General features: G+C 44.5%; 1 protein-coding gene across 5 annotated transcripts in view; it reads right to left on the bottom strand.

Annotated features, from left to right (window-relative positions):
• LOC116972101 (cadherin-7-like) overlaps positions 1 to 18,180 on the bottom strand; it is a 291,858-nt gene that overhangs the window by 83,806 nt on the left and 189,872 nt on the right. For all 5 annotated transcript variants that reach the window (XM_033019446.1, XM_033019447.1, XM_033019448.1 and 2 more), the window contains 2 exons: positions 11,696 to 11,990; positions 5,192 to 5,311 (listed from right to left, as the gene is read on the bottom strand). In XM_033019446.1, the coding sequence (XP_032875337.1) occupies positions 5,192 to 5,311; positions 11,696 to 11,990 (415 nt within the window). The remainder of the gene's footprint in view (positions 1 to 5,191; positions 5,312 to 11,695; positions 11,991 to 18,180) is intronic.

Below are 18,180 nucleotides of genomic sequence, written 5' to 3'. Positions count from 1 at the left end.
GAGAGATGAGAGAGATTAGAATTGGCACCAGTTCTCTGTATTAGATTATGGCTTGTGGTTCATTTTCAACCTGAGTTTTTATCTGATTCAATGCTCACTAACATCAATAGACGCTGCGCACAATGTGGTCAACTCAACGCCGGGAGACCAAACATTGTGCACAATGCCTCCTTCAGTGTGGCAATGGCATTGGGTCACTGGTCACGTTAATGCCCCATCCTACTCCCACTCAGTCCCATTTAGATAAAGTCTAATGTTAGCTAAGGAATGGGACCCCCATCTTCCACAGTTCAATGGTTCATGGTTCTTTATTGTCTCGTATGCATACTACGCCATTCAACTTAATATTAGACCTTGAGACATAGGACCATAAAAGCAGAGTTAGGCCATTCGGCCCATTAAGTCTGCCCTGCCATTTCCTCCTGCCTTCTCCCCCTTAACCTATGACACCCTTACTGATCAAAAATCAAGTCAATGTTCATGTTAAAAATACCCAATGACTTGGCCTCCACAGCCAAATGTGGCAAAGAATTCCACAGATTCACCACCCTCTGACCAAAGAAAGTCCTCCTTATCTCCATTTATGATGAAAGAATGGATTGACTGGGCTTATATTCACTGGAATTTAGAAGGATGAGAGGATATCTTACAGAAACATATAAAATTCTTAAGGGGATGGACAGGCTAGATGCAGGAAAAATGGTCCCGATGTTGGGGGAGTCCAGAACCAGGGGTCACAGTTTACGAAGGCCATTTAGAACTGAGATGAGGAAAAACATTTTCACCCAGAGTTGTGAATCTGTGGAATTCTCTGCCACAGAAGGGAGCGGAGGCCAATTCACTGGAGGTTTTCAAGAGAGAGTTAGATTTAGATCTTAGGGCTAAAGGAATCAAGGGATATGGGGAGAAAGCAGGAAACGGGTACTGATTTTGGATGATCAGCCATGATCATATTGAATGGCGGTGCTGGATCGAAGGTCCAAATGGCCAACTCCTGCACCTATGCTCTATGTTTCTATGCTTCTATTCTAAAGGTAGGTCCTTTTATTTTGAGGCTGTGCCCTGTGATCGTAGGCATCTCCACATCCACTTTATCTAGACCTTTCATTATTTGGTAGGTTTCAATGAGATCGCCCCTCATCCTCTAAACTCCAGCAGGTACAGGCCCAGAGCCATCAAACGCTCCTCATACGTTAACCCAAACATCCCCGGGATCATTCTCATAAAGAATTGAGTTCAGCCTTCTCAGATATTGATCTGCTGTTTCAATCACACTTTTTACAGGTCCATGTTGTATTGCCCAAGCAATCCCATCCTCCTTCACCACACACTACCATCATTTAATCTCTCCTGCCTTCCATTTGTGGCACAGTGGCGCAGCTGTTAGAGACGTTGCCTTACAGTTTCTCAAAGACCCAGGTTCAATCCTGACCTCGAATCTATTGCACATTCTCCCACACCCCAAAGAAGTACAGGTTTGTACGTTAATTGGCTTTGATGAAGTTGTAAAATTGTCCCTAGTGTGTAGGATAGAACTGGTGTATGGTGATCGCTGGTTGGCGTGGAAACCGTGGGCCGAATTGCCCGTTTCTGCGCCGTATATCTCTAAAGTCTAAAGACTACCACCGTCCCTTTTTCTTAAACAAAACTGTGCGGCAGATTTATATCCACAAACTTTCATCCGCGAGATGTTAAATCATCTACTAATGAGAGATGGTAGCCAACCTTTACAGAACTGTGGTTGGAGACAGGTCTCAGTCCAGTAATTCTCCTCTTCAGTTTAATCAGTCGCTGACAACAGCTTTAATAAGAGCTTCTAATTATACCAACTCTCCCAGTTTTGATATTATGTCTCCCAATCACTGTCAAGCCATACTCCAGCACCAATGGGTTCCTAATGATCCCGCCAAAAGATAATGAACACTTGCAGTCACCGGGAAAAAAGTTTCACTTTAAAAACTAGACATTGTGTCAATAAAATGACTTTAAATTAATTACTGCTGGAGATCCAATAGCATTCCGTCAGCAGAAGGCACTAACGCACTCCACTACTCTCTCAGCAGAAACTAAACACAAGTTAGAATTTCTCAGCAACGCCAGACAATCCCATTCACAACTTTCCATGTTAACAACTTGAACTCCCCTTCCCATTCCCACATTGAGCTTTCTGTCCTGGGCCTCCTCCACTGTCAGACTGAGGCCATACGCAAACAGGAGGAAGGAACGCCTCGTAACCGGCTTGGGCAGCTGATGAACATTGAACATAATAACAAGGAACTGCAGATAGACATAAAACCCTGGAGCAACTCAGCTGGTCAGGCAGCATTTCTGGAGAAAATGTTCAGGTGACTTTTCGGGTCGGGACCCTCCAGATGCTGGTTTATACCAAAGAATGTCAATGTGACTATGAATACAAGCGGGGTCTGAACAATCTATTAATCCCTCCTAGCCTTTCTACAACCATTTGCCAATCTAACCCTCTTAACCTATCATTTGCCTGGTTTAGTTCCACCCCCAACTCCCTTCCAGCTTTCTCCACTCCCCCCCCAACCCCCTCCCAACTACCAGTCTGAAGAAGGGTCCCGACCTGAAATTTCATCTCTCCATGTTCTCCAGAGATGTTGCCCGACCCGTTGATTTACTCCAGCATGTTATGTCTTCCTTCTCCAATTCTCCAATTTTAGCTAACTAACTAACGAATCCCCTCCCTCCGCCCCCCCCCCCACCCCCCCGCACCCAACTACAATGAGTCTGAAGAATAGTCCCGACCCAAAACATCACCTATCCATGTCCTCCAGAGATGCTGCCTGACCTGTTGAGGTTTTGTTTTTGTAAATCTGCATCCGCAGTTCTGTGCATCCCCGTTCATGGCTGCACACCCAGCCAGGGAATGGACAAGGAAAACACCCCTTTCTCAGTGACATCTGTGTTAACCTAGCACATCGAACAAGGAACCGACACTGTGGGCCGAAGGGCCTGTTTCTGAGCATCATAGAGTGGATGTGGAAAGGATGTTTCCACTGGTGGGAGAATCGAGGACCAGAGGTCAGAGCCTCCGAATTAAAGGGAGCTCTTTTAGAAAGGATGTGAGGAGGAACTTCTTCAGTCAGAGGGGAGTGAATCTGTGGAACTCATTGCCACAGAGGGCTGTAGAGGCCAAGTCAGTGGATATTTTTAAGGCAGAGATAGACAAATTCTTGATTAGAATGGGTGCCAAGGGTTATGGGGAGAAAGCAGGAAAATGGGATTAGGAGGCTGAGATCAGCCATGATTGCAATAGCCTAATTCTCCTCCTATAAGTTGTGCACTTATGAACATAAGAACAGACCCTTCGGCCCACAATGACTGTGCTGAACATGATGCCAAGGCAAACTCTTATCTGCCTGAACCTAATCTGTATCCCTTTATTCCCTACATATCTACATGCTTATCCAAAAGCCTATTAAAGGTTCTATTTCAATATTGGAAGCAACACAAGAGCTTGGTGTGCCAACTTCTTCCCCTGCCTGCGTCCTGCTGTCTCTGAACCAGCTGAATTATTGATCAGCAGAAGAGCACACTGCCATTCGGGTAACAGTTGTAAGCTTTAGACTGCATGTGTAACGGAGCTTGAAGTGTGACAGGTGGAGTACGGTGTGAGATGAAATGCAACTCCTCACATTCTGCCGACCTTGGGTGCTGGAAGGAAACATTATTCTCTACTGCAGCAAGCTATGGAAGCAATGAACTGCAGATGCTGGTTTATACCAATGATAGACGGAAAGTGCTGTAGTAACTCAGCGGGCCAGGCAGCATCTCTGCAGAAAAAGGAAGGGCCGGGACCATTCTCCCAGTTTTTATTTTAACAAATATGTAACCTGTCTTCAAAGGTTCATAAGTTCCAGGGGCATAACTAGGCTATTCAGCCCATCAAGTTCACTCCGCCATTCAATCAAGGCTGATTTATCTTTCCCTCTCAACTCCATTCTCCTGCCTTCTCCCCATAATCCCTGACACCCTTAGTAACCATGTCTTGGATATAGGTGGTAAGGACCATCAGGAATGAAGAGGGGACCAGGCAGGTGGGGGCCAACGAGCATGAGCGGAACGAAGGCTGGCAGTAGATAGGTGTAGGAAGGAACTGCAGATGCTGGTTTAAACCGGAGATAGACCGGAGATAACCGCAAAAAGTAGGAGTAACTCAGCGGGACAGACAGCATCTCTGGAGAGAAGGAATGGTTGATGTTTCAGGCCAAGGATCCGAAAAAGGGTCTCAACATGAAATGTCACCCATTCCTTCTCTGTCGAGATGCTGAATGTCCAGACGGTAGACAGGACTGTTCAGTAAACTGTTGTAACTTTGTCGGCGTCAAAACGTGGTCGCACGTGTGGCGACACTTGGCGACATCTGTGCATGAGGTACATGTTTTTTTTTTGTTTTTTTTTAAATTATTTATTTCGAACAGAATAAAAGAATAAAAAGCAAGTGTGAAACAGCATACAAGAAACAAAACAAAAATATTTATAAAGTGTCATAAACAATATCTATAAATAAATTAAATCGTATGTGTCTGAAAAGGAGCAGAAAGAAGCCAAAGCTTATTAATTCCCACCCCTTATTCAACTGCTTGTAATTATCTTATACAAATTTAGCAGCTATATGTTCACCATATGTACACCAGCCACTATATGTAATTATTTACATTTAAACACTAATCAAATATTTACAAAGCCATACAAAAAAGAAAAAAAGAAAAAACCCTCATATACTATACAGTATCTTAGTCATATATACAACCCATCACTCTATAATCACCCTTCCCAATACAATCAGTATAACAAATATCCCACTCACAATCACCTATCCTCATCCCAATATCCTTTTAAACAAGTGTTTTTGTACATCTTTTTAAACTGAATTATGCTTGTGCTAAGTTTTATCTCCTGTTCCAGACCATTCCACAAATTCACACCACAGATTGCTATGCACATACTTTTAAGAGTTGTTCTGACATTGAGTTTTTTTAAATAATGACAATATAGTGTGACAATATAGTATCATTCATTCATTCATCCATTCATTCATCCATTCATCCATTCATTCATTCATTCATTCATTCATTCATTCATTCATTCATTCATTCATTCATTCATTCATTCATTCATTCAATCCACACTCTGAGGCAGGGTCAATGCTGGGAGTGATGGTCACCTGTCTTTGGCTCCACAGAAAAGTATGGCTGTCCCTGCAGAATGCTGTAGACCACCCTGGCACTGCTTCCATAGGTTGGGTCATCTGCGTCTGTGGCCGTCACTTGTATCACTGAGGTCCCTGTGGGGAAACAGAGTGGACCACTTGTTAGTGGATTCAACACATCAAATACCATTGTCAAAGTTTTAGTTTAGAGAAACAGCATGAAAACAGGCCCTTGGGGAGAACTTGCAAACTCCACACAGGTCAGGATTGAACCTGGGTCTCTAGCGTCATATACTGGTTCAGTGTCTGTAGTAGTGATGGGCACATTATTAAGATCATATGTTATAGAAGCAGAATTAGGCCCTCTCTGCCATTCAAACACGACTGATCTATCTTTCCCTCTCAATCCCATTCTCCTGCCTTCTCCCCAAAATAATCAAGAATATTTCAATCTCCTCCTTAAAAATACCCAATGAAAGCGTCCACAGCCGTCTGTGGCAATGAATTCCACAGATTCACAACAAAATAAATTCCTCCTCATCTCCTTTTTAAAGGTACGTCCTTTTATTCTGAGGCAACAGCCTCTGGTCCTAGACTCTCCTACTCGTGGAAACATCCTCTCCACATTCACTATATCCAGGCCTTTCACGATTCGTTAAGTTTCAATGAGGTCCCATCTTATCCTAAACTCCAGCAGGTACAGTCCAGTGCCATCAAATGTTCATCATATGTTAACCCAATCATTCCTGGGATCATTCTCATAAACCTCATGGACGCACAGTGATGCAGCAGTAGAGTTGCTGCTTTACCGCACCAGAGACCCAGGTTTGATCCTGACTACGGGTGCTGTCTGTATGGAGTTTGTAGCTTCTAGTCATGAATTGTGTGGGTTTTCTCCGGGTGCTCCATCTTCCTCCCAAACTCCAAAGACATACAGGTTTGTAGGCTAATTGTCGTGTTAAAATTGTAAAACTTGTCCCTCGTGTGAATAGGATAATGTTAGTGTCTGGAGATCGCTGGCTGGCACGGACTTATTGGGCCAAAGGGCCTGTTTCCACACTGTATCTCCAAACGAAACTAAACACTCAGAAAACCCCCCACAAGGTCACGGGGAGAATGTACACATCCTATATAGACTGTACCCTTGGTCAGGATCGAATTTGGGTCTCAGGCGCTGTAAGGCAGCAACTACCACTGAGCAACCGTGCCGCCACCGCACACACTACTATCCTGTTCCATTCTACGATTTAATAATGAGGAAATGCATGAGAGGATGTTGATTTATTTGCATGGTCTTTCCTGTTTGCGTCTGGAAGATTTTTTACCAATTCTCTGAATTGCAAAATGGGAGGCAATTTGTCCTTGTCACGGGTGGATTCCAGCTTCCAGTCCACAAATCTCCACACACCCAGTCCGTCTAATTTTATTCGAGCTGTCGACAGCAACTGTGGACAACACTCCCACACACTTGAGTGCTGGATGCCAAATTCTCTCAAAGTCAACGTTGAACGCGACAATGTTTTGATTCCAAGTCTGTTGGTAGGAATGTGACTGTACACCGTCCCTACGTGTTGAAGGATATGGCAGTGGACAAATTAAATTTCTGGGCTCATGGTTTAGAAAAGCCTGCTCATGTTCCACTGTGCCAGCTGGCTAATTTAAAATCTTTTAATTAATATTTTTTTAAGACTATTAACAACATTTAAAAGACATCTGGACAGGTACATAGAGAGCTCAATGGTCCAATGGTGCTTTATTGAAGTACCGCGGGGCGGCACGATGGCGCAGCGGTCGAGTTGCTGCCTTACAGAGCCAAAAACTCAGGTTCAATCCAGACTACGGGTGCTGTCTGCACGAAGTTTGTACATTCTCTCTCTGACCGTGTGGGTTTTCTCCGGGTGATCTGGTTCTCTCCCACATTTCAAAGACATGCAGGTTAGTACTTTAGTTCAATTTTCAGATACAGTGCGGAAACACGCTAAGCAGCGAATCCACGCTAACCAGCGATCCCTTCACTATCCTATACACACACAAAGGACAATTTACAATTTTACCAAAACCAATTAACCTACAACCCTGTACGCCTTTGGATTGTGGGTGGAAATCTGGAGCGTCCCATGCAGTCACGGGAAGAACGCGCAAACTCCGTACAGACAGCAATCATAGTCAGGATCGAACCCAGGCCTCTGGTGCTGTAAGGCAGCAACTCTACCACCATGCCGCCCTGGTTAATTGGGTTCTGGAAATTGTCCCTCGTGTGTAGGATAGTGTTAGTGTACGGGTGATCGTTGTTCGGCGTGGACTCGGTGGGCTGAAGGGCCTTCCACGCTGTATAGCTAAACTAAATTAAACAAAATTATCACCACATGTTCCGAGGTACAGCAAAATTCCTTTTTTTGCATGTGCAGTTCAGTAAAAATGTTATTATGCAGAAGCACAATCAAATGTTATTATGCACTATCACAACCATGAGTGTGCGAATGGTAGATCACACTGAGGCAGTACACAAGAGTCACCTCCATTTTGTATGATTCAAGTCCAAAAGGTTCAGATGAATATGGACCAAACACGGGCAAATGCGATTAGCTTGGATGGGGCCAACTTGGTCAGCATGGACTAGATGGGCTGAAGGGACACTTTCAATACTGTGTGACTGACTACATTTCAGTTGTCAAGCAACGTGGACATCAACACATTTGACCCACGTCTCAATGTACCAGAAATGAACGTTTTGCTGGATAGACACAGAGTGCTGGAATAACTCAGTGGGTCAGGCAGCATCTTTGGAGAACATGTATAGATGATGTTTTGGGTCGGGACCCTTCTTCAGCCTATCACATATAAGGTAGACAATTAGAACCTCTTCCTAAGGTGGAAATAGCAAAGACTTGAGGGCACAAAATTAAGGTGAGAGGAGCAAAGTTTAAAGAGGATGTGTGGGACAAGATTATTTTAGAAACATAGAAAATAGGTGCAGGAGGAGGCCATTCGGCTCTTCGAGCCAGCACCGCCACTCATTGTGTTCATGGCTGATCGTCCCCAATCAATAACCTGTGCCTGCCTTCTCCCCATATCCCTTGATTCCACTAGCCCCTGGAGCTCTATCTAACTCTCTTTTAAATCCATCCAGTGACTTGGCCTCCACTGCCCTCTGTGGCAGGGAATTCCACAAATGATGCAGAGCATGGTGGATGCCTGGAATGCACAGCCAGGGGTGGTGGTGGAGATAGATTTGACAGTGGTGTTCAAGAAGCCTTTAAATAGGCACATGGATAAGCAGGAAATGGAGAGATGGGTCAAGTGCAAGCAGCTGGGTTTAATTCAGCTGCACAAACATTGTGGGCTGAAGGGCCTGTTACTATACTGTACTGTTTTAATTTACCCAGTTGCTGTAAGTGGGACTTGATCACATAATGATGAAATCCTCCTCCAATTATATCATCACTTTGCATTTACCTCTAAAAGGCCAAAGCATTTTTTGGTTAAAAAAGTCTATGACAGTAACTGTTATCATGAGGTGGCTGGATAGCTATTAAAATCCATTCACATTAGCCCAAAGCACAATTCAGTAGAACTAGTGAATGATTCTTTATATTACCTGCAGCCTAACCTGTCCCTTCACAGTGACGTGGTACACAGACAGAGGAGATTAGTTTGACTGGGCATCATGTTGGGAATGGACATTGTGGGCCGAAGGGCCTGTTCCTGTGCTGCACTGTTATATGTTCCGACAACTGTCCCCTAAGTACAGCATTACCTCAGAATGTATATCAAAACCATTACCTCCAGTACAACATCCATATACATTATAGATCAACACCCATCACCAACAGATTTGTTCTTTTCTTGCCTTTCATTCATTTGTTCTTTGTACCTTTTCATATCTCTAATTCCTCTCTCCCCTGACTCTCAGTCTGAAGAAGAGTCTCAACCCGAAACATCACCTATTCCTTTTCTCCAGAGATGCTGCCTGACCCACTGAGTTTGCATCTATCTACAGCACAGCATTCCCTCAGGTCAGTTTAATTTAATTTAGTTTAGTTTAGTTTATTGTCACTTGTACTAAAGTACAGTGAAAAGCTTTTTTACTGCGTGCTATCCAGTCAGCGGAAAGACATGATTACAACCAAGCTGTCCACAGTGTACAGATACAGGATAAAGGGAATAATGTTTAGTTCAAGATAAAGTCCAGTAAAGTCCGATTAAAGATAGTTCGAGGGTCTCCAAAGCGGTGGATGGAAGGTCAGTACCGCTCCCTAGTTATTGATAGGGTGGTTCAGTTGCCTGATAACAGCTGGGAAGAAACTGTCCCTGAATCTGGAGGTGTGCGTTTTCACACTTCTGTACCTCTTGCCTGATGGGAGAGGGGAGAAGAGGGAGTGACCGGGGTGAGACTGGACCTTGATTATGCTGGTAGCCTTCCCGAGGCAGCGTGAAATGTAGATAGAGTCAATGGAAGGGAGGTTGGTTTGCGTGATGGTCTGGGTTGTACATAAACACCCATCACCTACAGTACAGCATTCCTTCAGTACATCCCATAAGTAACTGGTTGGGCTGATATCTGGGAATGTTTACAATGAGACCCCCTTCAACACCGTCCATTAGAGGGAAAAAAATAGAAAATAGAAAATGAAATGTTGGAAGCATCTGGTATAGGTTACTAAATTAATAATTGATTTGTGCAGTTTAACATCATTGTACGTATGAAGCCTATCAATTATTTATACAAAATATACTGCAACATGATTCAGTGACCATCAATTCTGTCCCAGAGTAATGGAAACAAGGTTTAATATTCATGTATTGCAGGAGAAATATAAGTGGATATTTTATCAATTGTAATTTAAAATGAATAATCGCAGTACCAAAAGTGTTTTTAATCAATGTGACTGTTGGGACTTACTCTCCTGGGTTGTTCACTATGCTGAAGCATTTTTCTACAAAGCTGGGAGTTGTGTGAATAAGTAGCTGAACGTGTGAGGTGGACTGTGGAGTGAGGATTTAATGTGAATCTTGCACACTTTGAACCTTTTGTAGTGTCGGAAGGCGAGTGCCTTGCTGGTCGGGACAGGTGAAAGGCCACTCAAGTGAGGACGGTAGATTATGTGGCAACAACTAATTGTCGATTGTACACTGAGTGGCACAGTAGCGCAGCAGTAGAGTTGCTGCCTCTCAGTGCCAGAGACCCAGGTTCGAACATGATCTCGGCAACTGACTGCACGGAGTTTGTACGTTTTCCGTGTGATCTGTGTGGGTTTACTCTGGGTGCTCCGATTTCCTCCCACTCTCCAAAAATGTGGAGGTTTGTAGGTTAATTGGCCTCTGTAAATTGTATCCCAGACTGATTCCTGGGATGTCAGGACTGTCTTATGAAGAAAGACTGGATAGACTTGGTTTATACTCTCTAGAATTTAGGAGATTGAGAGGGGATCTTATAGAAACTTACAAAATTCTTAAGGGGTTGGACAGGCTAGATGCAGGAAGATTGCTCCCGATGTTGGGGAAGTCCAGGACAAGGGGTCACAGCTTAAGGATAAGGGGGAAATCCTTTAAAACCGAGATGAGAAGAACTTTTTTCACACAGAGAGTGGTGAATCTCTGGAACTCCCTGCCACAGAGGGTGGTCGAGGCCAGTTCATTGGCTATATTTAAGAGGGAGTTAGATGTGGCCCTTGTGGCTAAGGGGATCAGAGGGTATGGAGAGAAGGCAGGTACGGGATACTGAGTTGGATGATCAGCCATGATCATATTGAATGGCGGTGCAGGCTCGAAGGGCCGAATGGCCTACTCCTGTAAGTTGTCCCTAGTGTGTAGGATAGTGCTAGTGATTGTTGGTCGCTGCGGGACCAGTAGGCTGAAGGCCCTGTTTCCACGCTGTATCTCTAAACTAAAATATAAAACAAAACTAAACCTGTTGAGTTACTTCAGCACTTTGTGTCCTTTAGTCTAAATGAATGGTTGATGGTTAGCATGGACTTAATGGGCCGAAGGAACAGTTTCCATTATGTTTGGCTCTATGTCACTATTGAAAGGACATTCGAGATTAGCAGAAAGCAAAAGGACTATGATAATACTGAACCATTCTATCAACAACGGTCCTGAGCTACTATCTACCTCATTGAAGACCCTTGGACTATCTTTAATCAGACTTTACTGGGCTTTATCTTGCAGTAAACATTATTCCCTTTATCATGAGTCTGTACACTGTCGATGGCTAGTTAGCACACACCATAAAAGCTTTTTACTGTACCACGGTACTTGTGATAATAAATTAAACTAACTAATATCTCTAGTTAATTTATAACTATTAGGGCGGCATGGTGAGAGTTCCCGGCTGTTCCGGTTTCCTCATACAAGTATAAGTTTGTAGCTTAATTGACTTGGTAAAATTAGAAATTATCCCCAGTGTGTAGGATAGTGTTAGTGTGCGAGGATCTCTGGCCGGGATGGACACGGTGGGCCGAAGGGCCTGCTTCCACGCTGTATCTCTAAACGAAACTAAACTAATCTCAAACCTACCCACAGGAGACATTTCAGGGATGCTGGTGAGGTAGGGTCCGTCCAGAAACCGTGGCTCGTTGTCATTGATGTCCTGAATCTTGACGATAAACTGGGAGAGAGGTTCGACGGGTTTGTTGGTGAGGCGGTCGACAGCCTGTGCCCGCAGAGCGTAGTACGCATGCTCCTCACGGTCCAGCCGCTTGGTGGCGTGGATGTCCCCCGTACTCTCATCAATGATGAAGATGGAACCCGCCCCTTCTCCTGAAAGCACGTACTTGATGGAGCCATCACCCCGGTCAACATCAGAATGGAGCTGGGGGTAAACAGATACACCATAAGCATAGTCATAGAGAGAGCCATAGTCACACAGTGTGGAAACAGACCCTTCAACCCAACTTGTCCGCACCGACCAACATGCCCCATCTACATGAATCCCACCTGCCCATATCCATCTAAACCAGTCCTATCCATGTACCTGCCCAAATTTATCTTAAATGTTGCGATAGTACCTGCCTCAACTATTTCCTCTGGCAGCTCTTTCCATGCACCCACCATCCTTTGTGTAAAAAAGATGCCCCTCAGGATCCTATTAAATCTTTCCTCCATCATCTTAAACCTATGTCCTCTTGTTCTAGATTACCCTACTCCAGGGCAAAAGACACTGGTGCTTTTTTCAATACACAAAGCCATTAACACACACCTCCATATTCAGGAACTATCTTCTTCCCAGCTGTTATCAGGCAACTGAACCATCCTATCACCAACTGGAGAGCAGTCCTCAACCTTCCATGTACTTCATTGGAAACCTTTGTAGTATCTTTAATTGGACTTTACTGGACTTTATCTTGCATTAAATGTTATTCCCTCTATCCTGTATCTGTACACTGTGGATGGCTTGATTGAAATCATGCATAGTCTTTCTTCGGACGGAATACAGCGCAACAAAAAGAGCTTTTCCCTGTACCTCAGTACATGTGACAATAAACTAAATTAACACTGTTATGCAAAGATGTGGTTTTGCCAATAGACAATACCATTGACAACGCCAGCTTACAATCCACCAGTATGTATCCTGAATTCTCCAATTTTAGGTAACTATCAACCTCCCCACCCGCGCCCCCTCCCCCCTCCCCCCCCCCCCCCCCCCCCCCCCCGCCAACTTCTTCCCACACCCCTTTCCTCCCCCACCCCCCTCCCTCAAACCACCCTACTCTCTCCTCTGAGCCCCATCTGGACCAACCCTATTTCTCCCCTCCCTCTTTCCTTCCACCTACATTTCTTCTTCTAGCTTCACAATTTGCAAATCTTTGCCTTTTCATCTCTGGACTTTGTTCAATTATCTACATTATTCCCTCCCCCCAAACCTGTATCCACCTATTACTTGCCAGGCCCCATCCTGTCCCTCCTCTCGTCCAGCTTTCTTCCACCCCCCTCTTCCACACCACCCCCCCCCCCCCCCCCCCCCCCCCCCCCCCTCCGACAATTAGTCTGAAAAAAGGTCCTGGCACAAGACGACTCCTTACCAGACTCTTGAAGGACCTAAGATGCCAATGATGCATTCACAATCTCCCAATCTACCATGTTGCAGCCCTTGCACTTTTTTCTATCTGCACTTTTCTCTTTGGCTGCAACACGATATTCTGTACTGTAATTATTTATTCTTTTCCACTACGTGATGTACTCATGTATGGCATGATCTACCCTGTTAGCAGATTAAAAAAAGCTTTTCACTGTATTTACTCTTCTTTAGACTTGAGACTTTAAAGATACAGTGTGGAAACAGGCCCTTCAGCCTACCAAGTCCGTGCCGACCAGCTATCCACATACACTAGCAATATCTTAAGTATCTTACACACTAGGGACAATAATTTTTTTTTGCCAATGCCAAATTAACCTACAAACCTGTGCGTCTTTGGAGTGTGGGAGGAAACCGGAGCACCCGGAGAAAACCCATGTGGTCAGAGCTAGAGAGGGCTCTTAAAGATAGCGGAGTCAGGGGATATGGGGAGAAGGCTGGAACGGGGTACTGATTGGAGATGATCAGCCATGATCACATTGAATGGTGGTGCTGGCTCGAAGGGCTGATTTGACCTACTCCTGCACCTTTTGTCTATTGTCTATTATCACAGGAAAAATGAACAAACTCCCCACAGACAGCAACCATAGTCAGGATCAAACCTGGGTCTCTGGTGCTGTAAGGCAACAACTCTACCGCTGTGCCACCGTGTCACCCCATGTATCTCAGTACGTGTAACAATAATAAGCCAATTCCGATAAACTGAATTTCACCGCCATGTGCAGTGCTTTCAGTAGTTAAATTCTACTCAGAACCCCTGAAAAAGAGTTGAGGACATGCAAAAGTACATTAAAAGCAGCACCGTGAAATTTGGGTCACAGAGGTTGTTCAAAAATGGGACACACGTAGTTCCCATCAGCAGCTGAAGGTGGAGGTTACAGTTGTGCTGCCATTACTATGCTGATCGCTCCATATGTGCAACACGCAATTAGGAAGATTAGCAGCATGTTGGCCTTTATTGCAAGGTCAGTGTACAAGAGAAAAGGCATTTTGCTGCAATTACACAAAAGCTTTGTCTGATCACACTTCTGTATGGTTCTTGAACGTTGATATCATTTAGTTTAGTTTAGTTAAGTTTGGTTTATTTTATTCTGCTTTCATTTAGTTTAGTTTAGTTTAGCTTGTTTGGTTTAGTTTAGGATAATTTGTTTTAGTTTAGTTTAGTTTAGTTTGGTTGAGAGACACAGCACAGAAACAGCCCCTTCGGCCCAAAGGGTTTGCGCCGACCGGTGATTTCCGTACACTAACAATATCCTACACGCTGGGGACAAATTACAATTTTTACTAAAGCAATTAGCCTATGAATCTGTATGTCTTTGGTCATAGAGTCATAGTGTGATACAGTGTGGAAACAGGCCCTTCAGCCCAACTTGCCCACACCGGCCAACGTCCCAGCTACACTAGTCCCACCTGCCCGCGTTTGGCCCATATCCCTCCAAACCTGTCCTATTCATGTACCTGTCTAACTGTTTCTTAAATGTTGGGATAGTCCCAGCCTCAACTACCACCTCTGGCAGCTTGTCCTTTTCTCCTTCAACTTAAACCTATGTCCTCTGGTCCTCGATTCATCAACACTGGGTGAGTGCATCTAGTGTGGGAGGAAACCAAAGCTCCCGGAGAAACCCACGCAGGTCACGGGGAGAACGTACAAACTCCTTACAGATGGCACCAGAGACCTGAGTTCAATCCTGACCATGGATGCTGTCTGTACAGAGTTTGTACGTGCTTCCTGTAACCGCGTGGGTCTTCTACAGTTGCTCCGGTTTCCTCCCACACTCCAAAGACGTACAGGTTTGTAGGTTAATTGGCTTGGTATAATTGTCCCAAGAGTGGAGGATCGTTTTGGTGTACGGGGTGATTGCTGGTCAGGGCGGACCCAGTGGGCGGAAGGGCCTGTTTCCACAATGTATCTCTGAAATCTAAAGTAAGATCTAAAGTAAAGTGTACAGTGATACAATGAAATAATTCAGTTTGGAGATACAGCATGGAGACAGGCCCTTCAGCCCACCGAGTCCACGCCGACCATCGATCACCCTGTACACTAATTCTATGTTATCATTCTATATAAATTGTAAGAGGCAATTTACAATGGCCAATTAACCTACAAATCTGCATGTGTTTAGTATGTGGGGGGAAACCGGAGCACCCAGAGGAAACCCACGCAGTCACAGGAGAATGTGCAAACTCCACACAGACACCACCCAAAGTCAGAATCGAACCTGGGTCTCCAGTGCTGTGAGGCAGCAGATCTACCAGCTGTAAAAGTTGTTTTGCATGTCATCCAAATAAATCGTCCACATTAGAGCAATGAAACCATATCTGAGTACAACAGGTAGTGCAAAATGAAAAGAGGAAAGAGAGTGCGGAATATAATGTTACAGCTTACAGTGAAAACCTTTTTGACTGCGTGCGATCCAGTCAGTGGAAAGACTACAGAGAAAGTGCAGATTAAAAAGTGGAAAGGCTACAAAGAGGCCTAGGCAACAGATCTGCAGTGTGATGGAACCTTCCAATGTGTAGCAAGCATTCCAGAATCTGTAGGACTCTGGAAGACAGTAAACAAAGCATCCTTTTTCTCTATAGATACTCCTTTGGAAACTAGATCATCAGGTCCTCGAGATTTCTAGGTTTTCAGGCTCATTAATTTCCTCATGATTTCTTTAACTAATTCTCTTAATATCCACATTGACCCTGATCCTTGTTGCTGTAGATGATTCTTGCATCTTCTTTAGTGAAGACAGGCACAAGGTTTTTATTTAAATACCTCTGCTCTTTTCCTTATTAGAAACGATGCCATTTCTGAATATAGGGCACAGACAATTCTTGTCACAATTCTTCCTTTTTCGTAGGCAAGTGGGGTGGGAGCTTGCAACCTTCACCTGGTCCGCCCTGTTTCGACGAATGCAATCACCTGGCGTGCACAATCAAATAAGATCAAATAGAACAGGTTGTCCTCCAACTTTAGGCAAGATGAAGAAGTAGGCAAGGAAGTTTAAAGTCCTGATCGCTGTTCCTTGCTAGTTAACTCTCAATTTTCCATTTCCATGTCAATATTTTGCTCAGTACAAAACACTTCAAAATCAGGCGGCGCAGAGATGCAGTGGTAGAGTTGCTGCCTTACAGTGCCAAAGATCCGGGTTCGATCCTGGCTATGGATGCTGTCTGTAGGGAGTTTGCACGTTCTCCCTGTGACTGCATGGGTTTTCTTCGGGAGCTCCAGTTTCCTCCTATACTCCAAAAACTTACAGGCTTGTAGGTTAATTGGCTTCTGTAAGTTGTAAATTGTCCCTAGTGTGAAAGATCGTGTTAGTGTAAGGGTAAGACTCGGTGGGCTGAAGGGCCTGTTTCCATGTTGTATCTCTGAAGTCTAGAGATGCACAGTACAGAATGCAGAGAAATGTGAGGTGTTGCATTTTGGAAACTGTAACATGGGCAGGACCTACACAGTGAATGGTAGTGAAGTGTTGTAGAGCAGAATGATCTAGGAGTGCAGGTACCTAGTTCCTTGAAGGTGGCATCACAGGTAGATGGGTTGGTCAAGAAGGCTATTGGCACATTGGCTTTCATCGGTCAGAGTACTGTATAGAATTTGGGAGGACATGTTGCAGTTAAATAAAACATTGGTGAGGCTACATTTAGAGTATTGTGTTCAGTTCTGGGTACCATGTTATAGGAAAGATGCAGTTAAGTTCAAAAGGGTTCAGAGAAGATTTACAAGCATGTTGCCAGAATTTGAGCTATAGGGAGAGATTGAGTAGGCTGGGACTATTCCCTGGAGTGCAGGAGGAAGAGGGGTAGATCATGAGAGGAATAGATCAGGTAAATGCACAATCTTGCCCGGAGTAGGAAAATCAAGAACCAGGGAACATAGGTTTAAGGTGAAGGGGAAAAGATTTTATAGGAATATGAAGGGTGCCTTTTTCACGCAAAAGGTGGTGGGTGTATGGAACGAGCTGAAGGAGGAGGCCGTTAAGGCAGGGACTATTGCAACGTTTAAGAAGCAATTAGACAGGTACATGGATAGGACAGGTTAAGAGTGATATGGGCCAAACGCAGGCAAGTGGGACTCGTGTGGATGGGACATGTTGGTCGGGGTGGACAAGTTCGGCCGAAGGCCCTGTTTCCACACTGTGTGACTATGACTCCATGGTCTAAAATCCTCCAGCTTACTGGTATCTGTTCTGGCAGCTTTATAAGATTTAGATTTAACAGATTCCTACAATCCATGCTTAGACCACTTTTCCTGTTGTGTTTTTTGCCCTTGGAGGAATATGTATTGGTAGCAAATCATATATATTTAACTGCTAACATGTCCTTTGTCAGGCTCTTTAGAGCAGTTTCTGCAATCTACAGTCAACCTGCTGATGTGTTGTTGTCTGGAGATAATGTGGGAAAGCAGATGCTGGAATCAGGAGCAAAAAACAAAATCAGCGGGTCAAGAAGTTAGTGCAAGGTCCAACTGAATTCTCCTTTGCTTCCACAGATGCTGCCTGACCCGTTGAGTTCTTCCAGTAGGTAGTTTTTGCTGTCATTTCCCTTGTTACGCTCAAAAACCGTGGGCTCAAGATTGAACTACAAACTTTTGCACTTAATGTAAAATGTCATTATGTAATAGTCAATTTTTCCTTGAGACAACAAGATTGCCCTACTCTGGACAGAGGGGAGGCACAGTGGCGCAGCGGTAAAGCTGCTGCCTTACAGCGCCAGAGACCCAGGTTCAATCCTAACCACGGGTGCTTGTCTGTACGGTGTTTGTACATTCTCCCTGAGACCACGTGGGATTTCCCCGGGATCTCTGGTTTCTGGTTAATTGGCTTGGTGTAAATGTTAAATTGTCCATAGTGTGTGTAGGGTAGGGTTTTTGTGCAGGGCTCGCTGGTCGGTGCAGGCTTGGTGGGCCGAAGGGCCTGTTTCAGTGCTGTATCTC

The sequence above is a fragment of the Amblyraja radiata genome, chromosome 4, assembly GCF_010909765.2.
Source record: "Amblyraja radiata isolate CabotCenter1 chromosome 4, sAmbRad1.1.pri, whole genome shotgun sequence".
NCBI classification, from domain to species: Eukaryota; Metazoa; Chordata; class Chondrichthyes; order Rajiformes; family Rajidae; genus Amblyraja; species Amblyraja radiata.
Note: the sequence above shows the minus strand (reverse complement) of the source record. Positions and strands in the feature narration are given on the sequence as shown.